This window comes from Venturia canescens, chromosome 5, assembly GCF_019457755.1.
Source record: "Venturia canescens isolate UGA chromosome 5, ASM1945775v1, whole genome shotgun sequence".
Lineage (NCBI taxonomy): Eukaryota > Metazoa > Arthropoda > Insecta > Hymenoptera > Ichneumonidae > Venturia > Venturia canescens.
In genome coordinates, this window is record NC_057425.1 from 21,019,961 (window position 1) to 21,038,343 (window position 18,383).

At 36.6% G+C, this 18,383-nt stretch overlaps 1 protein-coding gene across 1 annotated transcript; it reads right to left on the reverse strand.

Moving 5' to 3' along the window:
• Positions 1-227: 227 nt before the first annotated feature.
• On the reverse strand, positions 228-1,136 carry LOC122411372 (sentrin-specific protease 1-like). Its single transcript, XM_043420118.1, has one exon. It carries the CDS (start codon positions 1,134-1,136, stop codon positions 228-230), a length of 909 nt encoding a protein of 302 aa, XP_043276053.1.
• Between the last annotated feature and the right edge of the window lie 17,247 nt (positions 1,137-18,383).

Consider the following 18,383-nt stretch of genomic DNA (forward strand, 5'->3'; position numbering starts at 1 on the left):
CTGAAATCGATCGCACGACCCACCGCCTCGCATTCCGCAAAAGCACAGACAAACGCCCCACAATCGAAATTGTTCTGTTGTCTCGGAATATCCTGCTTCAAAATGATTGTCCACTCATGTGGATTGAAAGAATCTTGACCTTTGCTGGCCGCTTCTTTTATCATGTATTCTAATATTTCCGTGGGATATTCTCTGTTATTTCCCATTAAGCTATCAAAGTATTTGATTTATTTGTCTCTAAAATCCACAGTTATTAGGCACCAATGTGCTCCAAGGTGAAGTGGAATCAGAACCAAATCATAGTCAAAGATATTTACATTTTTTGTCCAAAGTCTAATTGCCGGAAAACCTCCTGAGAGAAAGCGTGGAAAGAAAAATGTGTTGAACGCGAAAGTTTTTGAATATTTCTTGACAATCAAATCAAGATATTGATTAATTATCTCATCGTTCAACCACTTTCCATGGTTCAGCGTTTGCAAATCCCCATCTTTCACCACTGGTCCCTTATTTCCTTTTTCATTTTTCTTCTTTTTTGTTTTCTCCATATCATTGTTTTCTATCTTCCTTTTTTGTTGCCCTTGTCTTATTTTTCGTTGAGCTTCATTTTCTTTCTCTTCTTCCCAGTAGAATTCACCCGCTTTCCATCTTGTCCAATCTTCTTCGCTCTCTGTCATTGCTTCCTTGTATTTGTGTCTTTTCAAAATTTCTTCCTCTCTCTTTTTCTCCCTCCATTCCATCGTAGACACAGGCATTTTAAACTCTTCTCCTGGCATATCAGAAATTGGGGAAAGCATTGTCGGAACCTCGAATTCCTTTTGAATTTGTACAAACTTATCAAAGTTTCGTACGAATTGTTCGATCTTTTGTCGACTCGATAAACGGCTTTTATCGACGTCAATCGGGACAAGGCGCCAGACAAATGCTTGGACACCCTTAATTTTGTATGCCGGCGTTTGCGTGCCCGAGGATCGCACAGCGATTTTTTGAATTATTGGGTCTTTCTTGTCCCATCTTTCAAATTTTTCGACGGCTTTTACGTCGGTATGCGCAGGCCCATCCCATACGCCCATTTCGCCGGTTTGCATACAAAAATGCATTTTTTCGGCAAGGTCGATAGTCTGTGTCGACGCGTCCATATTTGCTATAAAATCATATAATTTTTGTTTCTCCTACTTCCAATTATTTTATTAAACGTTTCTAATTACTTTTTCTGGCACATTATTACCTTATTTCGTTTATTTTCCGTTTTATTCGTCCGAAAAATCGCTCCCGCTTGAAAAAACGCGTCGTTCGAAATTTTTGTCGAAGAGTATACAAATTTTCCCTAGATAGGTAGACTCGCATGTAAATACGGGATTCGCTAGTTGACATCAGCGACAGTGGCGAACACGGGAACTACATTTCAAGAACTTTTGACCAGATGAAATGAACTTTGTTTTTCCTTGTTTTTACAGTTAATTTTGATTAAATAAATGTTTCTTTTGATTACATTGAATGTTTTGACCATAATTATGCATATTTTCAGTAAATAAACGTAAAAATAAGATGATTTTCTGTCAGATTTTTGACTTTTGAAGCTTTTAATAGACTTTTTGGATTCTCCTTATGGGACTGATCCCTTCTTATTGTTTTCTCGTAAAATTTGTGCAACAAGGTGAATTTTGCTATTATGATTATTTTAACTGTTTTTCCGATTTTTCTCTTGAAAAATCTTTTTCCCAAATTAAATAATTAATGTCATTAAATGTCTTATACTATTCCCAAACTATTTGGAGTAATTTGAACAAAATCTTTTTAGTAATTTTTCACTGTCTCGTCAATTCAGTTTCATGACTTATAACTATATTTATTTTTTCTTTTGTTTTCGACTTTATAATTTTTTTCTTGTGATTTTCGTGTTTTCTATAAAATTGATAGCGATTTGAGCTCAAAATAGCCATGTAAGGAGAGATAATCGTAATTTCGATTTTATTGAATTAATTATTATTTGATAATAAAAATTTTTACATTTTATTGAATTTATTTGTTATTCTTTTGTAAATAAAAGGTAGTTTATTGGTTTTCATTAATCCTCCAAATCCTGATTGTTGTTGTCGTTTTCGACTTCATTTTTGTATTTTTTCAAATTAGCCACATGATACATCCCTCTCTCAATGCCGTTTTCGGAATTTTCTAAAATATAAGTCGCGGCTGCTATCTGTTTTTTGATTCTATACGGCCCCTCGTAGATCGAGAAAAATTTGGCCATTTTTTTATTGATTGGGTCGCTTACGTTGCACGCTTTTGCGAGAACTAAATCATCTACTTGAAATTGAATCAATTTATGTTTTTGATCAAATTTTTGGGCTCTCTTTCGGCCTTTTCTCTGAATTCGATCTCTTGCAAGCATTAATTTTGCATCGATTTCCTGTTCATCTAAATTTTCGTTTCTTTCGATCTTTAACCAATTTTTCCAGATTCTTTGAGGTTTTTCGTTTTTCTGAATTTCAAGTGGAGTCATTTCGGTTGTCTCGTGATAAGTCTCGTTCATACAATCTTCTATTACTTTGACCCACTTTACCCAATCGGTGTGTTTGTCTGTTAAGAATGTTCTAAAGAATCTACCAATTTCGCGATTTACTCTTTCCACGATGTTCCCCTGAGGATGTCTGATTGACGAGAAAACAGGTTGAATACCCTCACTTGCTAATTTACTGAGCCATAAACGCGATGTGAATTGAGTACCGTGATCGAACTGTAATTTCCGTGGTTTTCCGTACTCTGGTACGTAATGATTGAAAATTTTGTTTATTGTCGCTGGGGCAGTTGCGACTTTTAATGGATACAAAACTACAAATTTCGAAAAGGCATCGATTGTAACAAGAATATGTTTCATTCCGCCCTGAGAGGCTGGCAAAGGACCGAAAAAATCGATTGACACAATATCTCCAGGTCCTTCTGGAATGATATTTTGCTGTGCGGCATACGAATGCTGATTCGGAACTTTGTTCCTTTGACAAGAGTCACAAAAAGAGAGAATTTGTCTGACTGAATGGTACATTCTTGGGTAAGTAAAATCTTCGCTAATAATTTTCCAGACTTTTTTAGCCCCAATATGACCGTACATTTGATGTGTTTCAGATACTAAGCGATGGAAAACTTCTTTTGGCAATACGACTTTGTAAGAATTTTGATTGGTTGATTTTAATAAAATGTTATTTTTGATCTGAAATTTGTCGTTTTCTTCATTTTCAACCCTTTCCTTCATTTCGCGAATTTTATTATCTCTCGTTTGCCAATCTGCAATGTTTTTGATCATGGATTCTAATTCTCTTGATGGTTTTGTAGCTAGCATTGTATTAATAATTAATTCCCTGCCTTTTCTGCCCCCCGTATCAGGTGGATTTAAACGACTCAAAACGTCTGCAACAACGTTTCTAGCTCCAGGACAATATTCAAAATTGATGTTGTAATCCTGGATTGCTAGGATCCATCTCGTTAATCTTTCACTCAGCAATTGACTATTTTTCAAGAAAGTTATAGCTTGATGATCGGTTATGACTCGAATTTTAGCTCCCAGCAAATAAGTTCTTAATTTCTTTAAAGACCATACGATCGCAAGCAATTCTTTTTCTGTTGTCGTGTAAGCTAGCTCTGGCCCTTTAAGAGTTCTACTCGTGAACATTATCACCCCTAAATCTCCATTTTCATCTTTTTGAGCCAGAGTGCCCCCCAAAGCATAATTACTCGCGTCTGTCTGCAAAATGTACTCTTTTTTCGGATCTGGATGTTTTAATAGCACGTTATTTACGAACAAATCTTTAACTCTTTGGAAAGCAATTTTTTCGTCCTCACCCCAATGCCATTTAGTTTCTTTTTTCAACAATTTTAATAGAGGAATTGTTTCCTCGGCATGATTTCTAGTAAATTTCGTGTAATAGTTTATCAGACCCAGAAAACCCCTCAATTGCTTTAAATTTCTTGGAGCTGGGAAATCATGAATAGCTTGAATTTTTTCGGGTTGAGGTTTAATACCCTCGGTTGTCAAAATATGCCCCAAAAATTCTACTTCTTTTCTGAAAAATTTTGCTTTTTTGAGTTTAATTGTCATTCCGTGATTCTCTAATCGTTCAAGCAATTCATCTAAGTGTTGCATGTGTTCTTCAAAGCTAGTTGAGATGCACAATAAATCGTCAACGAAATTTATCACGTGGTCACCGAGACCATGCAGAACAATATCCAGACCCCTTAACAAAGCAGCAGTGCTTGTTTTTAGACCAAAAGGAGTTACTGTAAACTCGTAAACTTTACCGCGATATCGAAATGCCGTAAACTTCATAGAATCTGGATGTAATGGTATTTGCCAAAAACTGTTAGTTAAATCGAGAGTTGTCATTACTTTCGCGGAATGACATTTTTGAAAGACTTCTTCGATATTTGGAACTGATTCATGATCGTCCTCCATAACTTGATTCAATTTTCGGGCGTCAAGACATAATCTAACTGAACCGTCTTTTTTTATAACTGGGATAATCGGATTGATCCATGGACTACTGGATCTCTGAATAATACCATAATCTAATAATTTTTCTATTTCTTTGTCAACCTTTTCACGATGCATTAATGGTACCTCGTATGCATGAGCTACTATCGGTTTTTCCGATGTAATATTCAATTGATGCTCATAAACGGAAACTCGGCCAGTGTCCTTGCGAAAAACATTTCGTCTATTCCAAAGCACCTGTTTATGAATTTCTTTTTGATATTCAGGGAGTTCAGTTTGATCTACGATTTCATTAATCTCTTCGATTGTAATTTGATCATCATCATTTTTATCATTAAAAATCAAATTTTGAATTGGCTGAACATTTTTCTCACTAATAATTTCAATTGTTTTTAATTTTGGCATTGGCTTAATAATTTTCACTCGACTTTTGATTTTATCATTTGATTCTCCCCTTAATTCTTCATTTTTCTTTTCAATTTGTACAGTTTTGATTGCCCCCCAGTTAACAACATTTCTTTCTACTTCTTTTGCTTTTTCAATAACTTCATCTTCAACAACATTTTCTTCACTTTCAACATTCTCCTCTTCATTAACATTTATCTCAACATCAACTTCTTCCTTTTTAACTTCATCAACTTCAATTACTTCTACTTCTACTTCTACATTTTCAACTTCTTCATTAATAACATTATTTTCTCCAATAACTTCTTCTCCCACTTCAATAACACTTTCTCCCACTTCAATAACTTTTTCAATTTTTTTTATTTCTTCCAAAACATTAACTTCATTTTCTCCCTTTCTAACTTCAACTTCATCATTATCAATTACTTCTTCAATAACTTTTTCAATCAAAACTGTTTCTAAATTTTCCCCAATTTTTTCTTTTATTTCTTTTTCAATCAATTTTTCTTTTTCAAATGATCCCACTGTGAGAATGATCTCAGTTACATCATTATATTTTACCTGGAGAGACATCTCTCCCAGATCAATCAAACTCTTTAACGGTTGGAGTGAATCTACTCCCAATAATACATCCCTTATTAAGCCAGGAATAGTCAAAAATTTGATAAATGTTTTTATTTTGCCAATTTCAGTTACAGCCATAATTTGATGTTTAATTTTTGTCATTTTGCCTTTAATGGCACCTTTCACCGTGACTCCCGTCACAGGCAAAAGAGGACAATTTTTCAAAATTTCTCTATTTTCAAGATAAAATTCTTCAGAAATCGTAGTCACTTTCGATCCCGAGTCAACGAGAGCTGTCACCTGAATGCCTTCAATTTTCGCATAAATTTCTGGACATTCAATAATCGGGACTGCTTCACCGTTGATCTCCTCTCCCATCAAAAATTCTCTAGTATCTGTGAAGATTGTGTTAATCGGAATTTGATTCTCACTTGTGAGGTCCATTTTAAATGCGTCGTGCGGGTAATTTCTAATTTTGTTAGTTTTCTTTGGATTTTTCGTTGTACCTCGCCTTTCTCTGTATTTTTCGTTATCTTGATTATTTTCTTTAGTTGCGGGTACAACGACTACGCGTTTCCCGCTTTCGAGGTACTCTCAGTATTTGGACTGTGTAATTTGTCCGTTGACTCTAAATTTTCGATCCTTTTTTTGATCGCACTCACATCGAGTTGAATTTGAGCTACGTTTACTTCCACAACGGCACTTTTGGCCTCGTTCTCCTGTACAATTCTAGTGAGACCCGTCATATGACGTTTGATGGGATCGTACACTTTGTGTACGTCCGAAGCTATTTTTGCCTGCATGACCGTTAGTTTTTCCGAAAATTCGGCTCTCAATTCAATTGTCGCCTGATTATTTTTTGCGACCTCGCTCGTCATGCTCTGCACTTGCGATTTCATCTCCTGTATTGTTTCGATTAAATTAATTAGCAAATCATTGTTTACTGTTACAGTATTAATTTTAACCCGATCGGATTTCGGCGTGCCGAATTCCTCTAATCTTTCTTCTTTATTTTCATCAATTTTGTCTTCAAAATTCTCCCCAAAATTAGCTCTAGATTCATTGAAAATATCCCCCGCACCGGGTGGAGGCAACGTGGTCGTGAAATCGTTTGATTGAATTTCATGCTCTGGATTTTGAAATCCCGAATCGCCAGTGGCGTTATCAATTTGTTCTTTATTTTCTGCCATTTTTGGATTTCGAACAATTTTCATTCACTGAATTTACTAACCCTTGTTTTTCCTACGCAATGCCCGTCCCTGTTCGGGCGCCAATAGTTGTAACGGTACGTTTGTGCTTGTGCACACCGTCATGCCAAGATTCGAGCAATTCGATAATAAAGAAGAGCGGGCATGAAGGAAAAACAAAAGTAAAATGAAATTAGATTGAAATGACAAATGTTTTATTCAATTTTTTAATTGTTTTAAACCAAATTACAAAAATAAAGGCTTTTTATTTGAAATTGAGTTTTTCCGCTTTATTTTAATCGCATGTAAAATTTTATTTCCGGTATCTTTCTTTGTAAAAAGAATAATTTTCGCAGAATTAATTATCATAAACTTCGCATGAATTTACGCTCGCTTTTATTAGAATAATAACAATTAATAGTTTCGCTTGCAATAATAATTTTTCAATATAACAATCATTCTCTCGCCAACGCTGGTCTTGATAAATTTTTAATTAATTTTGTTTGATAATTCGATCATTTGATAATTTGATAATTGAGCTATAATTCTTAGAAACTCACTTTTTGACTCTATACAATCCAAATCAATTGTTCGAGTGGATTCTTCTGATCGATCTCACTCTTTCGACTCGATATAATTCAAATAAATTGTTTTCAGTGAGTTAAATTTGTTTTGAATAATTTATTTAGCTCAAAATGATAAATGACTCGAAATTGTCTCGTTTTGAGAATAAAGAAAATTTGTTTGATTTTATGATTTCTACTGAATTTGATCACCACTCAGAAAACAATAACTCATTGATGGAAAAGAATCCACCCAGAGATCTTGAGACAGAACGAACCCAAACTATCCCGGCCCCTCTGGCGTGGAAAGGTAGGAGTCCTACCCAAGAATCTTGTGACCGAACGAAATCGAACGGCCACGGCCCTCTTGGATAGAAAAAGGATAGGAAATCTACCAGGAATCTTGAGACAGAACGGAATCGAACTGTCCCGGCCCTCCTGGATAGATCGGAAACTCTCACCTAAGAAACTTGAGTTCAAACGAAATCGAATGAACCCGGCCCTCTTAGCGTGAGAGAGGAAAGGTGTTATTCTGTTTGAATTCTGAGTGGGATAATAGCGATGTTATTTTGCTCTTTGTTTTTAGAGCTATTTTTGAAATGAGTGAAAATTCTATGTTTCTTTATTCTTGATTTTATGGCGAGTTCACGCGGCGAGATCCGGAGGCAAGACTGGCTTTTGGTTATGGCATGCGAGTCGAGCTCTCAGGGATTCGAGACGTGACTGGCTCCTAGCTCCTAGCGTGGCGAGATTCGATATGAGACAAGCCACCGGAGCTTCTGCGCTCGGGTTTTTATACTCTCCCGAACAAAGGAAATAATAATAATAACGCGCTTGGACTTTGTCCCTTACTCCAATTCGCTGCGCGACTTAATCTCGAACCAGGGACTCCCACTCTAAATTCTCTGATTGGTGCGCTAACTCCCCCGCGTGGGTCCCAATTGGCCGAGTCGAGCTGCAGTCACACTGCGCATGTGCGAGAATTTAATGAAATTTAATAAACTCAATTTTTATTGTTTTTATGCGCAATTCGTATCTTTTTCAATTATTTTGCTATGATTTCTAACAAATTTCTAAACAATAACATTTTTATTTCGTTTCAATTAATTATTTGCTCGTGACTGCGTCTATTGCACGTGCCTGTGAAAGTAGGTCATCGCGCATGCGCATTGTGCACGCTCGATCTTTCAAAGAAAAGTTTTCTTAAGTTTTTAAATAATTTTAATCTGAAATTTTCACCAAATTGTCCACAATACGTTTCTTTAATAATCCGCATCATTATTTTCAATAAGAAAGAGTTTATTTAATTGAAATTCAATAAAATAAAGAATTTCATGAATCTAGGGAATTTTGGTGGAACGAAATTAAGTTGGCAGCGCTGAGCGCCTCGCTTCCCGAGCGCCGCTTCGCGAAGTGACAGTTTTTCAACATGGCCGCCGGTGTAAACACTCGTGCGTACCATGGCGTCAAATAAAATAAAGTTCTCGAGTCAGTGTTTCGCTTCAATATATGTGTATCGATCGAATTTATGACTGCTGGTACCAGCTGTGCTGCGCCGTGTGCTACGTTCTGAAGTTGACGTCAGATTTCCAATCATCAACAACTAATTTCAACAACCAATCACAACGTCTAAAAATGGATGTCGTCAGATCCAACCAATCAGAAACTCGAGAGCATCAAAGTGCCTTTGATGGTGTTTATAAATACAGACGCATGAATTCTTGAATGTGTTGGGAACTTTTGCATAATCTTAAGCCCGTACAAAGTTTTTTCTGAGCAATTACGCCACCGATCATGCTGATTTTGGGTGGAATCGAAAGAGAATTTATTAATTAATCTTCAGTTCAATTTTCAAAGCCTCAGATGACTCATAACTTCGGCAATTCAAAAAAATCACTTGCCAATTTTACCCCCACCACGGCGAATCGTTTTATTCAGAGAAAGTATAGTCTCGGCGAGAGTCTCGGGCCAGCAGACGACAGGGCTGTCAATGTACTTGTCCCGAGACTCTACCGAGTCTCTTGATAATTATGAAAGAAAAGAGTCTATTTCTATAAGGCGATAGCCTTCACGCCGAGCCACGGAGAGTCGCGTCGAGCGGCTAAGTGCGAGCTCGCGCGGCGCGGGGTTCAAATGAGATTTGGTGTGAAATGAGAAAGGAGTGCCGTTTCAATATATAGAGCAGCGATGTGTTTTATTTATAGAAAACCTTGCAATAACTCCATAAGTTATTCATAGCGATAACCATCAGTGATACAAAATTCCATCACCAATAAGGTAATCACTAATCATCAGTGAAAAGAGCACATATCAGTACTTTTGGTGCACTGGTTCTTCTTAATCAGTTTCCATTAGTGATTACAAGTATCGAAATCGAATACTGATTAGCACTAATGACGACACTTGTGGAACTTATGAATACCTGATTAAAACTGATGAATTACTAATGGTGTCCATTAGTGTTCATAAGTATTTTTCCATAAGGAATACCTGCGAACTTTAAAATTTCTGTGAATAAGTATATGTGCTAAGTATCACCCCCGATCTTTGATTATGGTAATATGTAATGGAACTTTGTTCAGCAAGTTCTAAAGTGTTTCTTTTCGAATAGTATTGAAGTTTGTATTACTGCGGTATGGAGCGAATACCTTTAAACTTTCATATTTTTGTGTCGCAGCATGCGTGTCAATCATTTAAATTTTTTACCAACTGTAACATGTAATCTCAAAAATCCATCACAAACATCTTCAGCTTTCATAAATTCCTAAATTTTCCTTTTTCTATTGTAACGGTTCTCTTTCGTGTTAGAACACGCCGTTACGCGTAGATTCGAGCTTCTTAAAGAGTAAAAGGAGCAGGCATGAAAGAAAAACAAAGGTGCGGAGAAAGATCTGTAAAAAAAGAAATCAAAGAGTTTATTCAAAATTGATGATTTCGTGGTGGTTAACAAAAGAGAATCTTGGTTCGAGCCGAAGGAGTGTCTCCTTCTTGCTTTTGGTATTTTTCTTGTATAAAAAATATGATCGCACGCTAATGACTTGATCTCGCCTTTAAAGATTGATTTCGTCAATTAAAGAATTGATTTCGCAATTTCAGGAATTAATTTCGCAATTTAATTTTCGCAAGTTAAAGAATTATTTTCGCAATTTAAAGAGCAGGTTTCGCAAATTATATTTCGCAAATTAAAGAATTGATGTCGCAAATTCAAGAGTACATTTCGCAAATTAAAGAACAAATTTCGCAGATTATATTTCGCAAATTAAAGAACAAATTTCACAAATTATGTTTCGCAAATTAAAGAACAAATTTCACAAATTATATTTCGCAAATTAAAGAACAAATTTCGCAAATTATGTTTCGCCAATTAAAGTCTCCGCAATTAACGAATTTTGGCTACGCAATTAATTTTCCCAAATAAAGAAGTAACTTTCGCAAATAATTAAGTTTCACAAATGAAGAATTGGATTTCGCTAATTGAATTTGAGTTTCGTGTTTTTAAAGAATTTTATGATTTCATGCAAAAAGTCAGGTAGATCTTTAATGGTTTGCCTTAAACGTTGGCACCTATCAACCGGAATTTAGTCCACCCAGGAATCTTAAGGCAGAACGAACCCGAACTGCCCCCGCCCTCCTGGCATGGAAGGAAGGATTCCCCCAAGAATCTTGTGACCGAACGGAGCCGAACGGTCACCGCCCTCTTGGCAGGAAAAGGATGGGTAATCTGGCAGAAATCTTGGTCCAGAACGGAATCGAACTGTCCCCGCCCTTCTGGTCAGATCGGTGCCCCAGAGTGGAAATCTTGAACCCAAACGGAGCCGAATGGGGCCTGCCCTTCCAAACTGAGTCGGTGGTGATCTACGTTTTGCAAAGCGGATTCTGAGTTGCGAAGTCAGAATCGGCTGGTGAATTGCGTGTGCGGATCTGAGTTGCTCAGTCTCAGATCGGCGTGCGGAAGCGAGTCAAGCGTGATGAGGGCAAGACTGGCTCCCGAGACTCGCTCTCGATGCCTTTTTATACTGGGCCGATACAACAACGCGAAATAATCATAATAATTTGGCGGGCTCGTGAGATTTCTGATTCGCTCGCTTATTAAGATCTCGAACCTTCGTTTGCTCTAAAATTCCTGGTTGGCTAATTTTATCCTCGGTGTGCTTTATTATTGGTCGCTTAATTTCGACCAATAGTGAAATTTCGTTTTAATGAACTGCGCCTGTGCAATAATTCATACTCGCCAATGGAGACTAAGTAATTTTCTTATTGGCGATTTGAAAAATTCGCCTATTGGCGGAGTTTTTTGATTGGCTCTTACGAGCCTTAGTCGCAGTGACGCGCGAAAACTATTTAAATTTGAATTGATTGCTTTGAAATTGTTTGATAAGTTTTTCTTATTTTATGAAATGAATTTGCTCTGACATTGCCACTGGTTAGTTCGCACCAAAATTTCTTATTCAATTCAGTCTTTTGTTGTTGACGAGAAATGATTTATTCAATGAGATTAATGAAAATTGGTTCTTCGGGTGATCTATGTGGTGCGGGTCGATAAGCGAGCCCGTACGCTGGCGCCTCTCGTTGAGTGATACGCGTATCGCTCATTGCCGTCGGTAAGGCCGTACGCTCTATGATCTAGTTCGTCTCACTATTCTATTCTGAGTTTCTGAATTTCTAAATTCATTTCTAAATTCTCCTGAAATTTTTTTTCTCCGAAACCGTCTTTGACGGTACCCTTTGACTGTACCCTTAAACGTCTTTGAATTCCGTTGCTGTGTTGAAATAAGTACGCTCAGTTTTTTTTTGCTTCATTGAGTTCTGACACAATAAATGTTTCTGGGTACCTTTCCTCTGCAACTATCAAACTGTAGATAATTGGATCTCAGCGGCCACTTGCAAACTTTGGAAATATATTTAATCGGGGGCACGTTTCAGATGACACGAAAATGTCTAGATTCAGAATGCAGAAGCAACATTTAAAAATGGCCAATTCTGTTGCGTTTGTTGTCTCTTGAAGTTGAACTATCTTTCCTCTTTTCCTTTCTTTGTTCTAACGTTATAAGTCGAAAATCATATTTCGGCCCGCAACACGCATTGCTCCATGCTCTTGAGATCCCAATAGACAAAACATATTAGAAGACAAGGGGAAAAATCATCAAAGTCCAAGAACAAACCTCTATCAAAATATTTCGAATACAATTTTTACGGAAAATCTAGAGTCGCGGCAGCGACTCTGAGACAAGTACATTTATAACAACAACATGACATGACGAGTTGCTGCCAGAGACTCTTTACCGGAGCGATAGCGTTTCCAATTGTTTTCGAAAATTTTCAAAATTTGTTTCTTTAATAATTAATTAACTATAGTATTCCAGAGAATATTATAAGTTAACGTATTTTTTATTTTTTTTTTTCTTTCGATTGCGACCTCTTCGAACTCTGTAGTTTAACGCGTTGAAGAGATATTAATTATTTATTTTTTAATAACATCAAAAAATGGGTCGGATTTTCGCACACATTTTTGATGTTTATTTGTTTTTTTTTAGTGACAAATCTGGTGCCATAATACATTTTATATACCTATATATTTTTTTTCTGGTGCCATAATACAAGTATATACTTATATATATTTCGTGATATGACGTATGGTGTGTTGTTAAATGAATGAGGTTATAAAGATCGCGTTTGACAGTTCTCTGTAGTACAAGTATATATCTATATATTTCCGTGATGTAAAAGACAGATCGCGAATGTAACAGTTTTCACCGACTATTCACCGACTATTTAAAAGCAGGACAATGTTTAGTGAAAATGGTGAAAAAAGTAAAGATGAAAAAAAGCGAAATAGAGGTCGAAATCCAAGATTGTGTTTTCAACAGTTAAAGTTTCATACGCAGAAGACTGCCAGTCAGAAGACCAAAATAAAATTTTGGTTCCTTCCGGATAGAGATTTCTTGAGTTGGTCCGTATTCTGAATTTTTGGATCAACAAAAATTTTTGGATCCGCAAAGAAAATGAAGAAAGATAGAGTGCGGGTGAGTATACTTGCAGGCTCCGGTGACAATGCTTTTAAGTAAGTAGAATAATTTTTCAATATAATAGTAATTTTCTGATTACAGAATCTTTTATCTCCAGTGCTAATGAAATGTGGAAGCGGTCTGTTGCTGTTCCTTTTCATTTTTGGTTGTGAAGACTGTCGCAATGGTCCAAGTCCACGGGTTCCTAAAGTGTCAGAATTTGTTACGGACCAGCAAAAATTTTGTTGTCTGAGATAAAGGTATCAAAATTTGATCCTCAATCAGAATTTAAACCACAAGTTAATAGTAGAGATGACGATGAAATTGCAATCAACAGCGTTAAAGTTTCATACTAGAAGACTGCCAGTCAGAAGACCGAGATAAAATTTTGGTTCCTTTCGGATAGAGATTTCTTGAGGTTTGGATCAACGTTGATCTGCAAAGAAAATGAAGAAAGATCAAGTGCGGGTGAGTATACTTGCAGGCTCCGGTGACAATGCTTTTGAGTAAGTAGAATAATTTTTCAATATAATAGTAATTTTCTGATTACAGAATCTTTTATCTCCAGTGCTAATGAAATATGGAAGCGGTCTGTTGCTGTTCCTTTTCATTTTTGGTTTTGAAGATTGTCGCAATGGTCCAAGCGTAGAGGTTCCTAAAGTGTCAGAACTTGTTACGGACCAGCAAATCTGAGATAAAGGTATCAAAATTTGATCCTCAATCAGAATATAAACCACAAGCCCTATAAACTCGTTCAGTTTAATAGTATAGATGAAGATGAAATTGCAATAAAAATTTTTTTTTATTACAGTGGAAGCGGTGTTTCCTGATAAAACTCTTTTGATTCAAATGGACACGGTGTGATTTTTCCATGACCTCAGTTTGGTTGGTCAACACGGTTTTACAGTCTCAAGCGTTCCATGAAAATATATGGCTCAAAGTCTTGATTGTCCAGATTTCGTGATCTCAAGTGATTGATATGGAGGTATTCCTTGAGCCAAGGGCTTCAAATGAGTGGATACTGGGAATGAGATTCTTGGGTCAGACTCGTTGGGAATATGTTAGAACTTTTCAGTTCTGGAAGGTGCGATACTACAGAGAATGAAATTTCGATTCAGGTATATTTATATGCATTTTTTTGTAGTTTTCTATCAAATTGAATGAGAAACGAAGTCATCATTATGTGATTAATTGTATTCTATTTCAGTTAAAAAAAAAAATATTTCTGGATTTTCGCTGTGAGAATTCCGTCCAAACTGCTTGGTCATTTTTCGTGTTGCTCTTGCCAAGACACAACCATTGATTCAAGTGTTTCTCAAGGTAAGTCAGTATCCAAGTTTAACGCTACGAATTAGTCGATGATGGAAATTATTGCAATCATGGTTTGAAACACTTATATATATATATTGTAACGGTACGTTAGTGCTTGTGCACACCGTCACGCCTGGATTCGAGCAATTCTATATTAAAGAAGAGCGGGCATGAAGGAAAAACAAAAGTAAAATGAAATTAAATTGAAATGACAAATGCTTTATTCAATTTTAAATTGTTTTGAACCAAATTACAAAAATAAAGGCTTTTTATTTGAAATCGAGTTTTTTCGCTTTATTTTAATCGCATGTAAAATTTTATTTCCGGTATTTTTCTTTGTGACAATTTTCGCAATTATTTAATGTCAAATTTCTAATACTTTTCGCAATGATAACAATAATAATCTCGACAGTGAATTTACGCTCGCACTAATAGTCTCGCTCGTAATAATTAATTTCTGATTTATTTTGCCAACGCTATTAGGAATTAAACAATTGAGCTATGATTCTTAGAGACTCACTTTTTGACTCTATACAATACAAATTGATTGTTCGAGTGGATTTCTTGCTGATCTCACTCTTTTGACTCGATATAATTCAAATAATGATTTTTAGTGAGTGATTTCGCTTTTTGAAATAATTTAATTGGCTCAAAATGACTCGCAATTGTCTCGTTATGAGAATAAAGAAAATTTGTTTGATTTTAATGATTTCTACTGAATTAGATCACCACTCAGAAAACAATAACTCATTGATGGAAAAGAATCCACCCAGAGATCTTGAGACAGAACGAACCCGAACTGTCCCGGCCCCTCTGGCGTGGAAAGGTAGGAGTCCTACCCAAGAATCTCGTGACCGAACGAAATCGAACGGCCACGGCCCTCTTGGATAGAAAAAGGATTGGAAATCTACCAGGAATCTTGAGACAGAACGGAATCGAACTGTCCCGGCCCTCCTGGATAGATCGGAAACTCTCACCTAAGAATCTTGAGTTCAAACGAAATCGAATGAACCCGGCCCTCTTAGCGTGAGAGAGGAAAGGTGTTATTCTATTTGAATTCTGAGTGGGATAATAGCGATGTTATTTTGCTCTTTGTTTTTAGAGCTATTTTTGAAATGAGTGAAAATTCTATGTTTCTTTATTCTCGATTTTATGGCGAGTTCACGCGGCGAGATCCGGAGGCAAGACTGGCTTTTTGTTTTGGCATGCGAGTCGAGCTCTCAGGGATTCGAGACGTGACTGGCTCTTAGCGTGGCGAGATTCGAGACGAGACTAGCTAGCTGGAGCTTCCGCGCTCGGGTTTTTATACCCTCTCAAACAAGGAAATAATAATAATAATAATTCGCTTGGACTTTGTCCCTTCTTGTGATTCGCTGCGCGACTAACTCTAAATTCTGTGATTGGTTCTGGGACTCACCACGCGGGCTCTGATTCGCTGAGTTGAGCTGCCGTCACAATGCGCATGTGCAAGAATTCGATATAATTCAATAAAACAGTTTTTTGATCAATTTTAAGACTTTTCTCTATTGTTCTGTTTTATTTTCAATTGATTTTATCCACAAGAACCTTTTTATTTAATTTTATTTCATTATTCGTTCAAAGTTACGTTCTTGCATGTGGCTGTGGAAAGTAGGTCATCGCGCATGCGCACTGTGCACGCTCGATCTTCCAAAGAAAAGTTTTCTTAAAAATTTGAGTAATTTTGACCTGAAATTTACACCCGTTTGTTCAAAATATGTTTCTTTAATAGTTCGCATCATTATTTTTAATAAGAAAAAGATTATTTAATTGATATTTAATAAAATAAAGAATTTCATGAATCTAGGGAATTTTGTGGAATCGAAATTGAGTTGGCAGCGCTGAGCGCCTCGCTTCCCGAGCGCCGCTTCGCGAAGTGACAGTTTTTCAACATGGCCGCCGGTGTAAACACTCGTGCGTGCCATGGCGTCAAATAAAAAATAAAATAACGTTTTCTAATAGTGTATTTCGCTTCAACGCCCCCCAGAACAAAAAGAAATTTTGAGACTCTAAATTGATTTTTGTTCTCAACAGAAAATAATAAAAAAATGAAATTTGATTTGGGATAGTGGGAGGACAGGGCGATGATCTCTTGAAGATGATGATAATTTTGATGATTTGCAGCTTTTTCTAGAGGATCTTGATGTTTTTTCAGCTTGGCTCTAGATGACAGCGATGTTGTTTTTCAGCGGAGTTCTCGATGGTGATTAGTCGCTCCAAAAATCGACCTCTCTCTCCTGCTCTTCCTCCAAGTCCATAAATTGCAGATGTTCTAATTGCCTCAGCTCAGCCTCAATTGGATCGAAAGGTTCCTGCCGTTGTTCTCCATTTACCAGTCTCTGTATTTCTTCTGGTGTTGCACATTTGATGTCATCTCGAAGCGAAAATGCATATTCGCCTTCTGTAGCGTATCCACGTTGAATGAGGCTTTCCCGCAGGTTGACGTAGTGTGGAGTGATAAAAAGATCGACCTCATGTCCATCTAGGGTTGGATGATCCCTGAGGATGTTGACTTTTGCCCTTTGATTGACTAGCTTTCGTTGATAGTGAAGGCTGCAAACCATATCCCATCGATCCCCAATGTACGGTTTAATGTTGGTGATGTATGCCTTTGTACAGAAAGGTGGCACGCTGGCATATTGATGTGGTAAATTATGAAGTTCATCAACGGGATGCATGAGCGTCATCCCTCGGTCAATTAGCATCAAGGTAGCTTCTTCATCCTCGACGTTGGTCAATCTCCCACGACAGGCACGGTCACCATTTATAACAGCGTACATTCGATCTGTTTTTAGAGACACCCTTTGATCGTGTCGTCCGTTTGTGAGTTCGATGAATAATTTTTCTTCGAAAATACGCAGCTCTTCAAATTTTGAAGGAGTTGTATACGAAAAGTTGGTTGGATTAAGAAATTCCAAGATTTTGACGTCATGAACGCCCTCCCAAGTCGCTGGCCATGGAGAAGGTGTTGGAACTCCCGGAATGACTTGTTCGATTCTCATTTTGAGATGGTTTGGGCAATTGGGTGTGAGCTGGTAGAAGGTTCGACTCGAGGTATTGCTTGTAGCTCGTCTCGATGTGGACTGAAGGATCGCTGCTCCGCTCGGCTGCTTTTATACCGCTCCGGCTTCCCCCACTCCTCGCTCGGTGGTGCTGCCCTCTGGTGGCCCATGATGAGTTGATTTGGTGGTTTGGGGGATAGGGGAGCGATGATTTTACCCCTACTCCTACTTTTGAGTACTGCCCTCTTATTTTCCCCTTAAATGTTTCCCTTTATATTTTTTTTTTCTTTTCTTTTTGTTCTTTCAGGTAGCGAGGTAAGTATAATTTTTCCCTTTTTCATTTCTCTTAAAACAAAACTCGTTTTTCAAGTTCAGGTGGAGATTTCAGGTAAGTATCGCTTTTTATGTTTTATCGTAATTTTAATACTAATAATAATAATAATCCACTTTTTTTATTTTCAGGTAACGCAGAAAGAAAGAAAAACACCGGAAATGTCGTTTGTAACAAAACTATAAATAACAATATTTATTCATTTTTTTGTTTGGTTTTGACAATTATTGTTTCATCAAAAAAAAATATGATTTGATTCACTGTTTTGTTTATTAACAGTTTTGTTCATTTGTTTTCTGTTAAAAACCATATTTTGTTTTTTTTTCATCATAAATAAAAATAACAATAACATTGATAAACTTTGTATTTGTTTAACAAAAGCAAAAATAAATTGTGACTTTGGATTTATCATATTAATGTTTGTTTAACTCTTTGTTAATAATGTCTCCTATAACTTTTTATGACATAACGAAAATAAATAAATTTTTAGGAAAAATTACTCGAAATCCTTATT

Bases quoted from the DNA above. Each gene is read 5' to 3' on its own strand.
- LOC122411372 (XM_043420118.1), bottom strand. From the start codon at position 1,136: ATGGACGCGTCGACACAGACTATCGACCTTGCCGAAAAAATGCATTTT.